The sequence below is a fragment of the Rasamsonia byssochlamydoides genome (genome assembly GCF_041956645.1).
Source record: "Rasamsonia byssochlamydoides strain NRRL 3658 unplaced genomic scaffold VTN77scaffold_19, whole genome shotgun sequence".
Taxonomy (NCBI): Eukaryota; Fungi; Ascomycota; class Eurotiomycetes; order Eurotiales; family Trichocomaceae; genus Rasamsonia; species Rasamsonia byssochlamydoides.
Window position 1 is genome coordinate 292,011 of NW_027192402.1, and position 13,385 is coordinate 305,395.

The following is a 13,385-nucleotide window of genomic DNA, read 5'->3' on the forward strand; positions in this document are numbered from 1 at the left end:
GAGAAAAAGAAGAGAAAAAGAAGAGAAAAAGAAGAGAAAAAGAAAAGAAAAAAGAAAAAAGAAATGAAGAGAGTGAGAGGGAGATATACAGAGTAAATATAACAGGGTCAGAGCAAAAAAGGAAAACATGACCTAACATTTCTTTCACATTAGGTAGATACCGTCAAGTATCTGATGGCATGGTGAAAACACACGCCCATACTCAGGTAGTATGCAGTAGATGATTCATTCCATCCAATGTCATTCAGCATTGTTGATCAGGCAGCGAAACCACCATTCTTTTCGTACCAATACACTGCCAAATGCGTTTTCCCTTCGCTACGTTGTTGAATTCAGAAAGAGATGCAGTCTTAGTCCCGTTTACGTACTCCTCGTTCCGTATTATTTACTGAAATCATACTCTAGGTAATCAATCAGTTAGAATTCAAGCAAAAAAGAAGCTGGGAAACGGAGAAAAACGGAGATAGTGGGATGACCATCGTTGATTGTCAGATTGTTGGCACGGAGAACGCGGGCGGAGATGGCGGAGATAGAGGTACCCCGCCTTGCGCAATACCATACAAGATCCATGGATATATGTTGCTATCAACCATAAACCGTTATCAGTTTGGAAAGTGGGCTTTTTTGGACAGTCATAATTGGTTTTATTACATTGACCTTATAATACCCCTCATAGCTTGCTATTCATGTTATTCCTTTTGTACTCCGTAGGTACAATACGTATTTGAAGAGGAGGGGTTCAACGCAGGGTAAATTAAATCCAATTTTTTACACTCATCCCTCTCCTCACAGAGGGAATTTTTAAAACAGAACTAATGAGAAATGGGAGAATATTAGAAAATGTACGTTGATTAGTTATTTGTGATTGACAGGCAAGGTCGGGATAATGCAGAAGGAAGCATGTAGGCAGGAAGGAGAGGATTGACGGAGTTCCTCTGTACCAGTATTTGGCTGTATTTTGGTATTTCCGAAATCTAAGTACGTCACCGACCACGCCGTGCAGGCGGATCCGTTAGCTATCGTGTCAATCAACTCCTAAAGTCCGGTCAAGAGAGTGGTAAGAGATCTGGCGAGATATAAATGAGTAGTTCCCCCTGATCTCTGCAGTTGTAAACCCGCAGTCAGCTTTGCATCATTTCCAAGATGAGTGGCTCACTCACCAACTACATCGCTTACGTCGAGAACAGCACCACCAATGTCTCGCGCATTGGACATCTGGATACCGCCAGCGGCACCATCCAGCCGTTGTCCTTTGTGTCGGGAACGCCCCTCCGCGATCTGTACCAGGTCATTGCGGCGGGCGATGAGAACATCATCCCAGGAGTAGGAGAGTCGCCCATCCCGCTAGACTCGGTCAAGATTCTCCCTGTCATCAGCGGTCGTGACATCCTGGCCGTGGGCAAGAACTACCCTGAGCATGCAACCGAGTTCAACAGATCGGGTTATGACAGCTCCGACAAGGTCGACCAGCCCTCTCACCCGGTCATCTTCACCAAACGAGCCACCTCCATCATTGCCCATGGGGACCCCATCCTGCCGCACCCAGAGTTCACCAAGACCCTGGACTATGAAGGCGAGATCGGCGTGATTATTGGCAAAGCTGGGTTCCAGATCCCCGAGGCAGATGCCTGGGACTATGTCTGGGGATACACGATCATCAACGATGTCACCGCTCGAGAGAAGCAGAGAGATCACAAGCAATTTTTTATTGGCAAGTCTGCCGATAGTTTTGCCCCGATTGTAAGCAACCTTCTCTCTCCGCGTATCACTCTCTGTTTCTTTTCTTTTTCAATGACTGACTGACTGGAATTTTGCAGGGCCCCATCGCCGTTCCTGCGAGCCATTTACCCAAAACTCTTCGCGTACAGACGTTTGTCAATGGACAACAGAGGCAGGATGGCAATACCGATCAACTAATCTTCTCGATCCCCACGTTGATTCACACATTGTCTGAGGGCCAGACACTTCAGCCTGGCGATGTCATTGCAACCGGAACGGTAAGAAACGGATGCAGGTATTATCATGGCAGTCATGACTGACTGATCATCGACTGCAGCCCGCTGGCGTCGGTTTTGGACAAAACCCGCCGACTTTCCTTCAGCCCGGGGATGAAGTCGAGGTCAGAGTCACCGGTCTAGGCTCTTTGCGAAACAAGGTGGCACCAGTCAGCACGAGCAATTCGACCCTCTCGAACCTGCAGAAAACCTCTCCAATTCCCACGACCAACTTGGCTAAGTCCGTCAATGGAGTCAGCCTCACCCAAATTAACGGGAAGGCTTTGTATTATCAGACTCGTGGGAGCGGCTCTCCAATCGTGTTCATACATGGCTTAGGAGGCAGCTCCGAACACTACACCCCCCTGATCTCCGCCCTCTCACTCGACAAGTCGCATACGGTACACCTGCTTGATCTCGAAGGACATGGACTGTCTCCCACGTCCGCTCTCTCTGCATTGAGCATCGAGTCCTTTGCCGCCGACATCAAGGGCGTCTTTGACCATGCAGGAATCACGTCCTCTTCGGGAGCGACGTTGGTGGGCCACTCCATGGGGTGCTTGATCGCGCTGCATTTTGTCTTGCAGAACCCCGGTCTGGTCAAGAAACTGATCCTGCTGGGGCCGCCGCCGAACCCGCTCCCGGAGGCGGCCAGCAAAGGGTCCATTGCTCGAGCTGCCCTGGTCCGAGAGAAGGGCATGGCGGCGGTGGTGGATGCCGTGGCCACGGCGGCGACATCTGAAGCTACCAAGAGCAATAATCCAGTTGCGATGGCGGCCGTGCGATTGTCGCTGTTGAGCCAAGATCCTGAAGCGTACGCAAAGGCTTGTCAGGCGCTGGCAGGCGCCACGACAGCGTTTCCCCTTGATAAAGTTGACAGCCAGACTCTGGTCGTCACAGGCGATGAAGATAAAGTCAGTCCGCCGGCAGTGGCGGCCAAGTATGCGTCCACGATTCCCAATAGCCAGGAAGCAGTGGTTTTGGAAGGGGTGGGCCACTGGCATATCTTTGAGGATGTACAAGGCGTTGCCAATGCTGTCAAGAGCTTCATCTAGAAGGCAATTCGGGTAGCATCATACGATTATTGCATAAATATACATATACGGAGTATAGTACAGTCTATTCTGTATAGACTGAGGGTATTCTGACAAATTTCATTATTATTGACTGGATAGCTTGAGTAGCACACTGTACAGAGTACTTAGAAGAAGAGCACAGGCTCACAGCCACAGTCTCACAGAGCTATGATGTGCCTAAGACGAAGGAGAAAGTACGTACCGATCATGACTAGTATATATCTCTCTCGGTAGACTATATAGAAGTGCTTAATCTGTGGGGACGTCAGTGCTGAAGATGCAGATTGTTGAAGGCTTGAAGCACGCAGATTTGAGGCTCCGAAAATCCAACAAGCAGAGCAGATGCCTGCAATAGTAACTTTTCTATTTTCTACAATCCTCTAAGTCATCCTGTCGAACATTTAATATCCTGTTGTCAGCCCGGAACAATCGGAACTGGCATAAGTATGTGCACAGTTTCAGTATATACTCCGCACTGCACGGAGCACTCCGCAATAGTGGCTTCCTCAGGGTCATCCTGGACCCCTGGACCCTGGTCCACTGTCAACCTTGGAATTCGTCTCCGGAATCCAGATTCCTTTCGTAGTTTAAAGCGTTCGCCTGGTCGTCAGAGCTAATCACTAAGTTCCCTAGTCTGAACCCTAGCCAACTTAATGCCCTTCCATTATTAGCGACCGGTATGGAATATGGGGTAAAGATGGGGCTGTTCAGTTGGAGATCATTCGTTATTAGGATAATATTCTTTTTATTCCTGACAGGGTTCATCGCCTTCTAATGCATGACCCGCTGCCTAACAGAGAGAGAGGCTGACAGCTTCCATCTCTTGTTTGTGTTGCTGTCAAGTTCTATTTTTTCTTTTGTTTTTTCTTCCCCCTTTTCATCCCACTTCATTCCATTTTGATTTATTTCGCTCCTCTTTCTGCCAAACGAACTGAGCAGCAAAAGAATACTACAATTGCAAAGACACGATGAGTGCATCACATCGTTACTAGGTATCAGCATTTATTTATGATTTACTTCATCTGCCACCTCCTCTCCTCCATCGAACTCTGCACCATGACGTCCTCGCATCCAGTCTCCAAGCGGCTGCCCATCAGCTGCGAACCGTGTCGAAAGCGAAAGATCAAATGTCCTCGCGATCGCCGTCCGTGCCAGACCTGCATCCGTCGCGGCCTCCATCCCGACGAATGCATCTATCTCGGTCGCCCGCGCCTGTCGTCCGAGCAGACGTCGACGTCCACCGCCGCCGACGCGGTCGTCCAACAAGAGCTCCTGGACCGGATCCGCAATCTGGAAGATCTTATTCAGAAGATCGGCGAAAGAGGTCAAGGCGCTCAGGCGGCTCAGCTGGCGCAGCGGAAGAACAGCCCCGTGTCTCCGCCCAGCACGGTCGTCAGCTCAACCAAGTCAGCGCCCACGAGTGAACCGGCTATCGATTCGGTCTCTTCCATCAGATCTCAGTACCACACGTCTGGAAATGTAGGCTGTCTTCAGGTTTCCGCGTCGGGACACGTTCGATACGTGCCGCTGGCGTCGCAGTGGAACTCCGTCTTCGCCAAGTCGACCGTTGGCGAGAGCTTCGAGGGGGTGGACGATGACGTTTTGGATGATGGCGACCTCGAGATGCCGTTTGTCTGTCACGGGAGGACGACGCGCAAGGATCTTCTCGCGATGCTTCCGCCTGGACGGTATTGTGATGTGCTGAAGGATGTTTTTCTCAAGGTCTTCTCGCCGGTGAGATTCTCTCTCTCTCTCATCTGTGAGCCGGGCTTATCGGGCTCATTTATATGTAATGTATGCAGCTCTTTCACATCCTGCATGATCCCACCTTCGAGGACGAATATCGGAAATTTCGGCACAACCCCGACAGCGTCTCCAAGTCCTGGTTAGCGCTCCTCTTCATCGTCCTGGGAATCGCCGTCACCGGTCTCGACGACGACAACCCGATGCTGCCGGATCTAGGACGCCAAAGCACCGTCAGCGGGAATATCCAAGTCCTGTCGTCTCGATATCGATCCGCAGCGATGCAGTGTCTGGCGGCAGATTCGGTGGTCTCCCGCCATTCCATCCGCTCGCTTCAGGCTCTCGTGTTGATTCTGTATGCGCGGACGCATTCGAGCCAGCCGACGTGGACGCTGCTGGGATTTACCCACCATGTCGCCATCGCGATGGGCTGCCATATCGACCCGGAACGGTTTGGCCTGGGTCCGGTGGAATGTGAAGAGCGACGGCGGGCGTGGGCAGGTCTGATCATGCTCTACACGATCCAGAATACGTCGTTTGGCAGCTTGGATGCCCGGTTCCTGTCGCATGATGTGCGACTGCCTGCCGATGTCGACGATCTAGATTTGCTGATGGGTTCGAACTGCGATCGCGACCCGCGCGGCGGGCCTACGCAGATGACCTATCTGCTGATGAAGTTCCGCCTGTATGAGATCTCGGCCAAGATCTGCCAGGGCATCTTCAATGTGTCCGCGCGGCAACAGCCGTCCGTCACGGAATTGCAACAGGAGATCACGATGATCCAGGAGGCGTGCAAGGAGCGCTATCTCTCGGACGCCAGTCGCCAGCCGCTGCCCAACTATCACATGGCGAACCTCAACATCATCTACAGCTACATCAACCAGCTATCGCTGCTACTGTACCGGCCCCTATTCAGGAAATTTTTCCAGGGGGAGGTCTCCCCGGGGACGCGAAATGCTCGAGACCGATGCCTGGAGTCCGCGCGCGGAATCCTCGCCATCTACAAGAACATGCTTCAAACGCCGCAGTTCGCCGAGTACAAGTGGTATACCGGCGGACTGGGCAGTTTCCACGCGTTCCACGCGGCGGTCATCCTGGCCGCCGTGCTGATGAACCCGGACAGCCATGCCGAGTTCGAGGATATCAGGCGCCTGCTGAGCGAGTCCGTAGAGCTGTTTGCGTCGCTGTCTCACCGGAGCACGATCTGCAGCAAGGCTGTTCCGATTCTTCGGAATTTTCTGTACGTTTGTTCCCCCTCCCCCCTTTGCATCCGTACCAGTACGGTTACTCATGGATTGTTCTACAGCTCCGTAGTAACACGCGACAACCCCCGCCACGCTCACGCTGACCCCTACCTCCGTCCACCACCACCCGACGGGTACAACAACATGCCCCCCGAGTCTCTGTCTCCGCCGATGGACATCCCCATGGACGCATTCTTTGCGCAGCTGCAGCCCGAGTACTGGGTCAGTCCGGCGGCAGCAGCGTGGGATGGATGGGATTTTCTTGCGGGGCATTTTGACGTCCCGCAGACTGTCGTCCAGACGGGCCAGACGCAGGCAGGCCAGACTGTTCCGGTTCGGGCGCCTGGGTAGGCAGGGAGGTAGGTATGAAGATGAGTGTGGTGCTCTATCTATTTATCCTACCGATGCCTCGCACGGCTGATATTTGACTGGCGCTTCCATTGTGTCCAGCGACGAGGCTGTTTCCTGACTGGCAGTGCGATAGCGGAACTGGTCTTGTCCAGTCATTCAAGAAGACTGCACAGAGGGCAGACTGCTGCATGTTACCTCTATGGAGCTGGACTCACCGGTAACAGATGGGTTGCAGCAGAACTGGTCCCGACAAGCGCACCCACACTATCGGCTCCGATGGACGCCATGGGTTTGATCCCAGCATACGGAAATATCCTGTGTGGATGCTGGACTACTATAATATCATCCTAGACAATATATACTCCCGAGACGAGATGCGATCCAAAGATGGCGCAACTAGGTAGTAGTCATCTTGGAAGGAGTTCTATATTTATAATAAATTCGTATTCATTTTTTCGCCTTTATTGCCAACACTCAGATACACGGTATGCAGGCAAGGCAATTTTTTTTATTTCTTCAAAGAAATCATGCTTCGTGCACGTCGCAATGCAAGAAAACCCAAAGCCCACGGAGAAAGGAAGCAACAACCACACCGCGCCGCAAGTCCCAGTTCTGTCCTGCTCTGCCAACAGTTTAGAAAACGAGAGCGGCACCCTTGGTCTTCTTGTCACCACTGTAGAAGGGGAAAAAAAATATTAGTTAGTATTCATTCTTGACGAGGTGAGTAAGGTTGTGTAGGTGTAAAGCTGGCATACCCCAATTCAAAGTGCTTGCATCGCTTCAGCGCCAGCTGGTGCTTGGCCTTGCACTGGGTGCACTCCAACCGCAGGACGATCTTCTTGGTCGTCTTGGCTTTCTTGTGGAAGACGGGCTTGGTCTGACCACCGTAACCGCTCTGCTTGCGGTCGTAACGACGCTTACCCTGCGCGAAGAGGGAGGCCTGTGAAAATATTTATTAGTATGAGGCATAATACAATTCCGCCGGGAATCTATCTGGCTTCAGACCTTTCCAGCCTTGTACTGGGTGACCTTGTGCTGGGTGTGCTTCCGGCACTCCTTCGACTTGCAGTAAGTCCGGCGGGTTTTCGGGACGTTGACCTGAAGGCGATCGATCAGAATCAGTATGAATCCAGAAATTGATTGAAGATTTTCCGTCCGCCATCCACAACCCCCAATCCACCATCCAACCCACTAATATTCTCTAGTTCGAGAACGTCGAATTCGCTCGTTTGATCGCTGTCAAGTCAAGTTTCTGTGGTCGTGTAGAGAGTAAGACAGATGGAGGCCATTGTCGATAATCGTTGGCTTCTCTCACATCGCCAAGGATCCAAATTGCATCCCGTAGACCGTCTCGTATCAATCATCATTTCGAGATTCGATTTGGCAAGAAACTGTCGTATTCGTCGCTTTCGTCCTCCCATCCATACTGTCGACAGCCTCCATGACGAGCGGTTTTCGCAGTCTCCTCATGCCGTCCACCATCCTCTCTCACACACTTCCACCATTTCCTCCTTCAGAAAAAAAGGTACAGATCGAAGAAAGTCCTTACCATTTTGACTGTCTGTGCCGGATCGCCAGGTGCTGATGGTCCGTTGGGTGTCTCGGTCGTTGGAAGTGCCAGTACCTGTGCCAGTGCCTGTGCCTGATGGGGTGTTGCCGGCGGTTGTGGGATTTCTTTCGCTTAGGCCCTATCTGGATGACGCTAACCGGATGGGGAGGGAGACTGAGTCAGCAGCGCTGCCGCACGGTCGCACGCCAAGACTCGAACCAATTCTAGATGGTACGGAGTACGGAGTACTTTTGCACCACGACTTCAGTATCTCTCTGTGAGGACTTATGGATGGGATCATGATCATGGCTGGTTGATCGAATCAATTACGAAAGCATGTTCTCTCCGACATACTATGTACAGGACAGTACATTACATGCGTAAACTGACTAGAAGCCCCTCCCTACAAGGACACTTTCCCCCCCTCCGTACCATAGCCGTCCCTTTCGAAAATCAAGGCCTTTTTCCTGCCCTACGATCCACTCACCTCCTACTTTGATGCTCCCGTCTTCCTTGGGCCAGTATTCGGCTTCTAGTCTGGTATTGAGCTCCTCGATCTTCTCAATCAACGCTCTTACCCGCGTGTGGTCAACCCGGCCACTGCCGTCGACGAACCCATCCTGCGTAATGAATCGTGCGATCGTCAGATGGGCCGATGGCACAATATACCGAGAGGCAGGCTTGACGCCTGCGGCCACTGTCCTGTCGTAGATTTCCCGGCGGAGATGATGATAGGTGTATTGGTCGCTGCTGACACTGCTCCTTCCCTCCCCAGCAGCTGGGAGAAAGCTGAGTGCCATTGCAAATGCATCGTAGCTGATCATGGGCTTGATGAGGCGTGTGCGATGGCGCAAAGTGAGATTGGCGATCTCTTCTGCTGCGCCTGTTTCGAGAAGCGTCGAGACGATCGCCTCCATCTCGGGCTCGGTCACGGAGTGGACAAGCTCGAAGGTGGTGATGTGTAGATTCTCCAGGGGCATGAACCAGAGGGCTGGTAACAATTTCAAATTAATACGAATAGACGCAATCTTTCGCTGGCGAGGTTCTACTGACTTGGAGCGACCCGTCGAATCTCTTGCTGGATCATGTCGACCAGGTTGCGGATGTGCAGGGGCGGACGGCCCCAGAAGGTAGAGCAGAATCTGTCATCGAAGAACGTAGGATCCCTGTTTGGGCCGTCCAGTTTTGCAAGAATCTCATCCAGAGTCCAGCCTGAGAAGCTGCTGGGGTCGAGGATCTTGGCTTTCTGTTGCGCGTTTCTCGTGGTGCGATGGGTTGCATAGCGGACTTGTATCTGGAGCTGATATATCGTCAGAAAAATCATCAAATCACTGCAGAGGATACTCTTCTTTTCTTCTTTCCTTTTTAGTAGGAATGGAGATGACGAAAAAAAATTACCTACCGGATCATTATTTGAAGCCGCTATCAACGGCTGATACGGATTGTCGCCTTCAGAGACCGGAGTGGCAGTTCCAGAAAGGTCCTCGTACACGACCCCTGCCATGGCATGCAAGATTAAGTCGACAAGTGATCAGAATTGCTAGAAGAACTGAGATAAAGACAAAATCTAGGTAGTTTATTTATTGGCCAATTCGGAGGAAAGAAGGGCTAAGCTGAGTTGCGAATAATCTAGGTCAGATATAAGATGAGACTGACCATTAGAATTTACACAAGTGACTATCTAGGTAGTAATTACTGAAGATGTTAGACAATGCTCGCATATTTAATGGCATTGTCTTGTGCTGCTTGACAGTCTGTTGACTGCAAGTAGTTTCCTCGTAGCTAAGACACAGCCAGCCTTACGGGAACCAACACCCCGCCGTCAGTCCGCAGGCATAACCCCCACCGCAACATCGATCAGTCACGCAGTCAGTCAACCCTGCCTATTTCCGAGAACCTCTTACCTCAACACGACTGCAAAATCTTCATTTCTCCAGTTCGAAACCTCAAATCATTCACCAGTCTTTAATCCTTCAAATCCAGCCAACATGTTGATCAAGTGAGTGACAAAGACTTGATATGCATGCGTGACTTGCAGATGCGGAGAACAGCTCAGCACTGCAATCTGATCCACATATGAGATAGTTACTGATATGCGCATTTCTCTACCTGCAGAGTCCGTACCCTCACGGGAAAGGAGATCGAGCTGGACATCGAGCCGGACTACAAGGTACGACCTACCTCTACCTACCTACTCAGACTGCGCGAACCGATCGATCGTACCCATACCCTGGACCGCTATGCCTCATCCTAAACGAGAAACAATCATAGCCTTTCTGCATGTCACAGAACGAAGCTCGTTACACTGATCCTGATCTGATACTGGCATCGATACTGACTCTGCTGGCAACAACAAGGTGTCGCGGATAAAGGAGCGTGTCGAGGAGAAGGAGGGTATCCCTCCGGTGCAGCAGCGACTCATCTTTGGAGGAAAGCAGATGTACGTACATGTACCACATTATACACCATACACCATACACCATACACTATAGTGGCAGTGGCAGTGGCAGATTCTTCTCGGAAGGAAGACTAGTATCCGGTCTTCCGATGAATTTCCTTCCCCCTTTTACCACCTATCTACTTTTTTGGTTGATTAAATTCCCATCTCTAACTATGGATGAAATACACAGGGCGGACGACAAAACGGCAGCAGACTACAACCTCGAAGGAGGCGCAACGCTACATCTCGTCCTCGCTCTGCGTGGAGGTTTTCTGCAATGATTACTTGATTCGAGTTCATTCTATTCAATTCGAGTCGATAGAGAAAAGAAGAGAAAAGCAAGACCTGCTCGGCAGCAGTCTGGAATTGTGTCCTTGGAGGAAGGAAGAAGAAAACACAATGATATGTGATAATGGGATGGGACCGATGGTACACTGTGGTCAGGGAATGAATCCATCCGTTCATCTATTTGTCTATCTCCCTGCCTCTGCAGTGAACTCACTCATTCATCCGCCCTGTCGCTGGATTACATCACACCCATCCATCCATCCATCCACCCCATTCCCCCCTACTATGAATAATTTCTCATCAGATCAGAGCAGATCAGGTACCTGAATTGATACGAACTTCACAATGTATTAGATTGATTGAGTGTTTGCAAGCCAGTCTTGAGCTTTTATTCAATTTCATCTATTTGCTTCCCCTTTTCCTTGCTCTTTCTAAGTACGGATTCGGCACTTGCTGAGTAGAGTAGAGATTAGAGGAAAATGAAATGAATAAAATGCCAGGTGGATTATTTCGATCTGATCACAAGAGACATGCACAATGATAGATTTGAGTTAACCTTTTCCGTCGTATTATCCTGTCTTGTTGTATCCTATCTTGTCTTGTCTTGCTGTCTAAAAAGAATGACATGATGTGACATGACATATCACATATGACTTACATAGCCAAATATATAATGTAATGTGTGGATAGGTACATTTGAAAATCCCGATTCAGATTCAGATTCCAGTCCAGATTCCAGTTCTAGCCCCATTCCCAGAAAAACAAAACAAAAAAAAAAGGGACTATACCGCCCCGCCCTCTATATTGATGAATTCAGCTCATCGGACTGAAATTTGAAATAGATAGGTACAGTACAGCACAAATGTATGTACATACAACCCGACCTGACCGGATCAGACCAAACGCCTAATTCCTGTATCTAATCCCATCCCATCCCTCTCCCATCCGAATCAAATCCAATACAATACAGTCCTATTCTATCCAATACAGTGCTGTGCTGTTCTATGCCACACCACGCAATGCTATGAGAAAGGGGAAAAGAAAAAGGAGAGAGAGAGAGAGAGGAAAGGGGGAAAAAAAAGTCTCTGATCCAAACAGATTCCAACCACGCGCCTAGCCTAGAAAGAAAACGAAAACACACACAAACAAGAAGGGTATCGATCTGTCAATTGTATCCACGCCGAAAGAATGATGTCCTGTCACTCGAAGAAAAGAAAGAATGAAGGAAAACGAAAGAAAGAAAGAAAGAAAGAAACGAGAGTGCCGTCAGCAGAGAGACGGACAGACAGACTAAATTTTCTTCCTCTTCGGCTGGATAAAAACGCTAGGCGCCGGGCGTTTCCGTATGATTGCCGCAGCTGGAGGAGGGCGGGATGTAGCCGCCGGAGGTGGAGAAGACTTGATTGTTCTGTCGACGCTCTGAGATGGTGGCTGAGCGGAAGGTCTGCTGGACTCTGGCTCTGCATCGGATGACTGCTGGTGCTTAGTCTCGTCGGGACGCTTCGGTGATGATGCGGAGCGAGTCTCAGTCCCAGCCTCAGCGGCTGGTTTGGCGCGCGGTGACGCAGTAGAGGACGATGATGGAGCAGGGATGGTTGAAGCTGAGGTTGAGTGCTTGGAAGTCAGCGCCCTCAGCCTGTCCTGCCGAGCTTGCAGGGAAGAGCTTGCCGGGGATGACCCCAGGGCTGCAGAAGAAGAAGAAGTACGGGCAGAGGAACTGGCGAAGGGAACTGAGGGGAGCGATTTCGGCGAAGATGCAGCGGCTGGCCGTTTCGGAACCTGGGTTTGCACCGGAGGAGACTGTTTGTGCTCCTCGATCAGCCACCGCGGAACCTGCTTAATCTGAGACACCTCGCTCTTCAGCCGGTGCGTCGGCACGGCCAGCGCCTTGTTCCGCTTGGTCGTGAAGATATTACTCTTCTTGGGCTCGGAGCGACTACGCTCCGGCCGCAACTTCGGCGCTTCCAGCGACCAGATCTTCTCGCCATCGGCGTTGTACGACGCCGTAAACGTCGGCGCGATACCGCCCATCTTGCGGTCGTGGGCGGCATATCGCTGGATCCGAGTCGGCCGGGGCTTGGGCAGGCGAGCGATCTGTCGGTCGACGAGGAATTTGGACCCGCTGCTGGCCCGCTTCGAGTTAATCTGGTCGACGGCCATTTTCAGGCGCGCTGCGTCCTCGTCGACCTCGCGCTGGACCTGTTCGATCAGATCGCGGTAGATGTCGTACCAGCAATCGGACGTTTCGGGTAGTTCGAAGCGGTCCCATTGGGGGACATCCCGCTTGATGAACTCGATCCAGAGCTCGCGGTCGTCCTGCATGATATGGGGCGACTGCAGTTCGAGGGTGCGCTGCGATTCAAACAAGTCTTAGCTAGTCCGAACAAAGCAGTCTATACAGTCTATAAAGGATCAGGCTATACTTACCAGCTGCGCCGGGCTCTCGATCTTCAAAAGAAAGGGGCGGGCAAGAGAGTACGGGATATTCCCGATGTCCATAAGATCTGAAGCAAAGTCAGTCAGACTAGTAGAACACGGTCTGTATCGAGTCAACATACTTTTCGCATTCTGTATGGCAGTGCGAGTGCATATGGCGCGTAATGACGGAGCGGGCATGGTGGGTGGTGAAGCATATAGGAACTATCAGGATGAAGGTATATAAAACTCAACGTGGAGATTATTATATAGGCACATGAGAGC

General features: G+C 51.0%; 5 protein-coding genes across 5 annotated transcripts; 3 read left to right on the top strand and 2 right to left on the bottom strand.

Moving 5' to 3' along the window:
• Window positions 1-1,143: 1,143 nt before the first annotated feature.
• VTN77DRAFT_2528 (uncharacterized protein) lies at window positions 1,144-3,049 on the top strand (the record flags this gene model as incomplete). Its single annotated transcript, XM_069418377.1, has 3 exons — window positions 1,144-1,740; window positions 1,818-1,997; window positions 2,057-3,049. 3 exons carry the CDS (start codon window positions 1,144-1,146, stop codon window positions 3,047-3,049), a joined length of 1,770 nt encoding a protein of 589 aa, XP_069279154.1.
• Window positions 3,050-4,126: 1,077 nt separating this feature from the next.
• On the top strand, window positions 4,127-6,408 carry VTN77DRAFT_2529 (uncharacterized protein; the record flags this gene model as incomplete). The annotated part of the gene is made up of 3 exons (XM_069418378.1): window positions 4,127-4,804; window positions 4,873-6,053; window positions 6,120-6,408. The coding sequence occupies 3 exons, from the start codon at window positions 4,127-4,129 to the stop codon at window positions 6,406-6,408; spliced, it is 2,148 nt and encodes a 715-aa protein (XP_069279155.1).
• A 1,938-nt stretch (window positions 6,409-8,346) lies between these two features.
• On the bottom strand, window positions 8,347-9,044 carry VTN77DRAFT_2530 (uncharacterized protein; the record flags this gene model as incomplete). Its single annotated transcript, XM_069418380.1, has 2 exons — window positions 8,347-8,948; window positions 9,011-9,044. The coding sequence occupies 2 exons, from the start codon at window positions 9,042-9,044 to the stop codon at window positions 8,347-8,349; spliced, it is 636 nt and encodes a 211-aa protein (XP_069279156.1).
• Window positions 9,045-9,945: 901 nt separating this feature from the next.
• On the top strand, window positions 9,946-10,678 carry VTN77DRAFT_2531 (uncharacterized protein; the record flags this gene model as incomplete). Its single annotated transcript, XM_069418381.1, has 4 exons — window positions 9,946-9,956; window positions 10,073-10,127; window positions 10,315-10,397; window positions 10,588-10,678. The coding sequence occupies 4 exons, from the start codon at window positions 9,946-9,948 to the stop codon at window positions 10,676-10,678; spliced, it is 240 nt and encodes a 79-aa protein (XP_069279157.1).
• A 1,297-nt stretch (window positions 10,679-11,975) lies between these two features.
• Window positions 11,976-13,301, bottom strand: VTN77DRAFT_2532 (uncharacterized protein; the record flags this gene model as incomplete). Its single annotated transcript, XM_069418382.1, has 3 exons — window positions 11,976-13,037; window positions 13,113-13,189; window positions 13,244-13,301. 3 exons carry the CDS (start codon window positions 13,299-13,301, stop codon window positions 11,976-11,978), a joined length of 1,197 nt encoding a protein of 398 aa, XP_069279158.1.
• Between the last annotated feature and the right edge of the window lie 84 nt (window positions 13,302-13,385).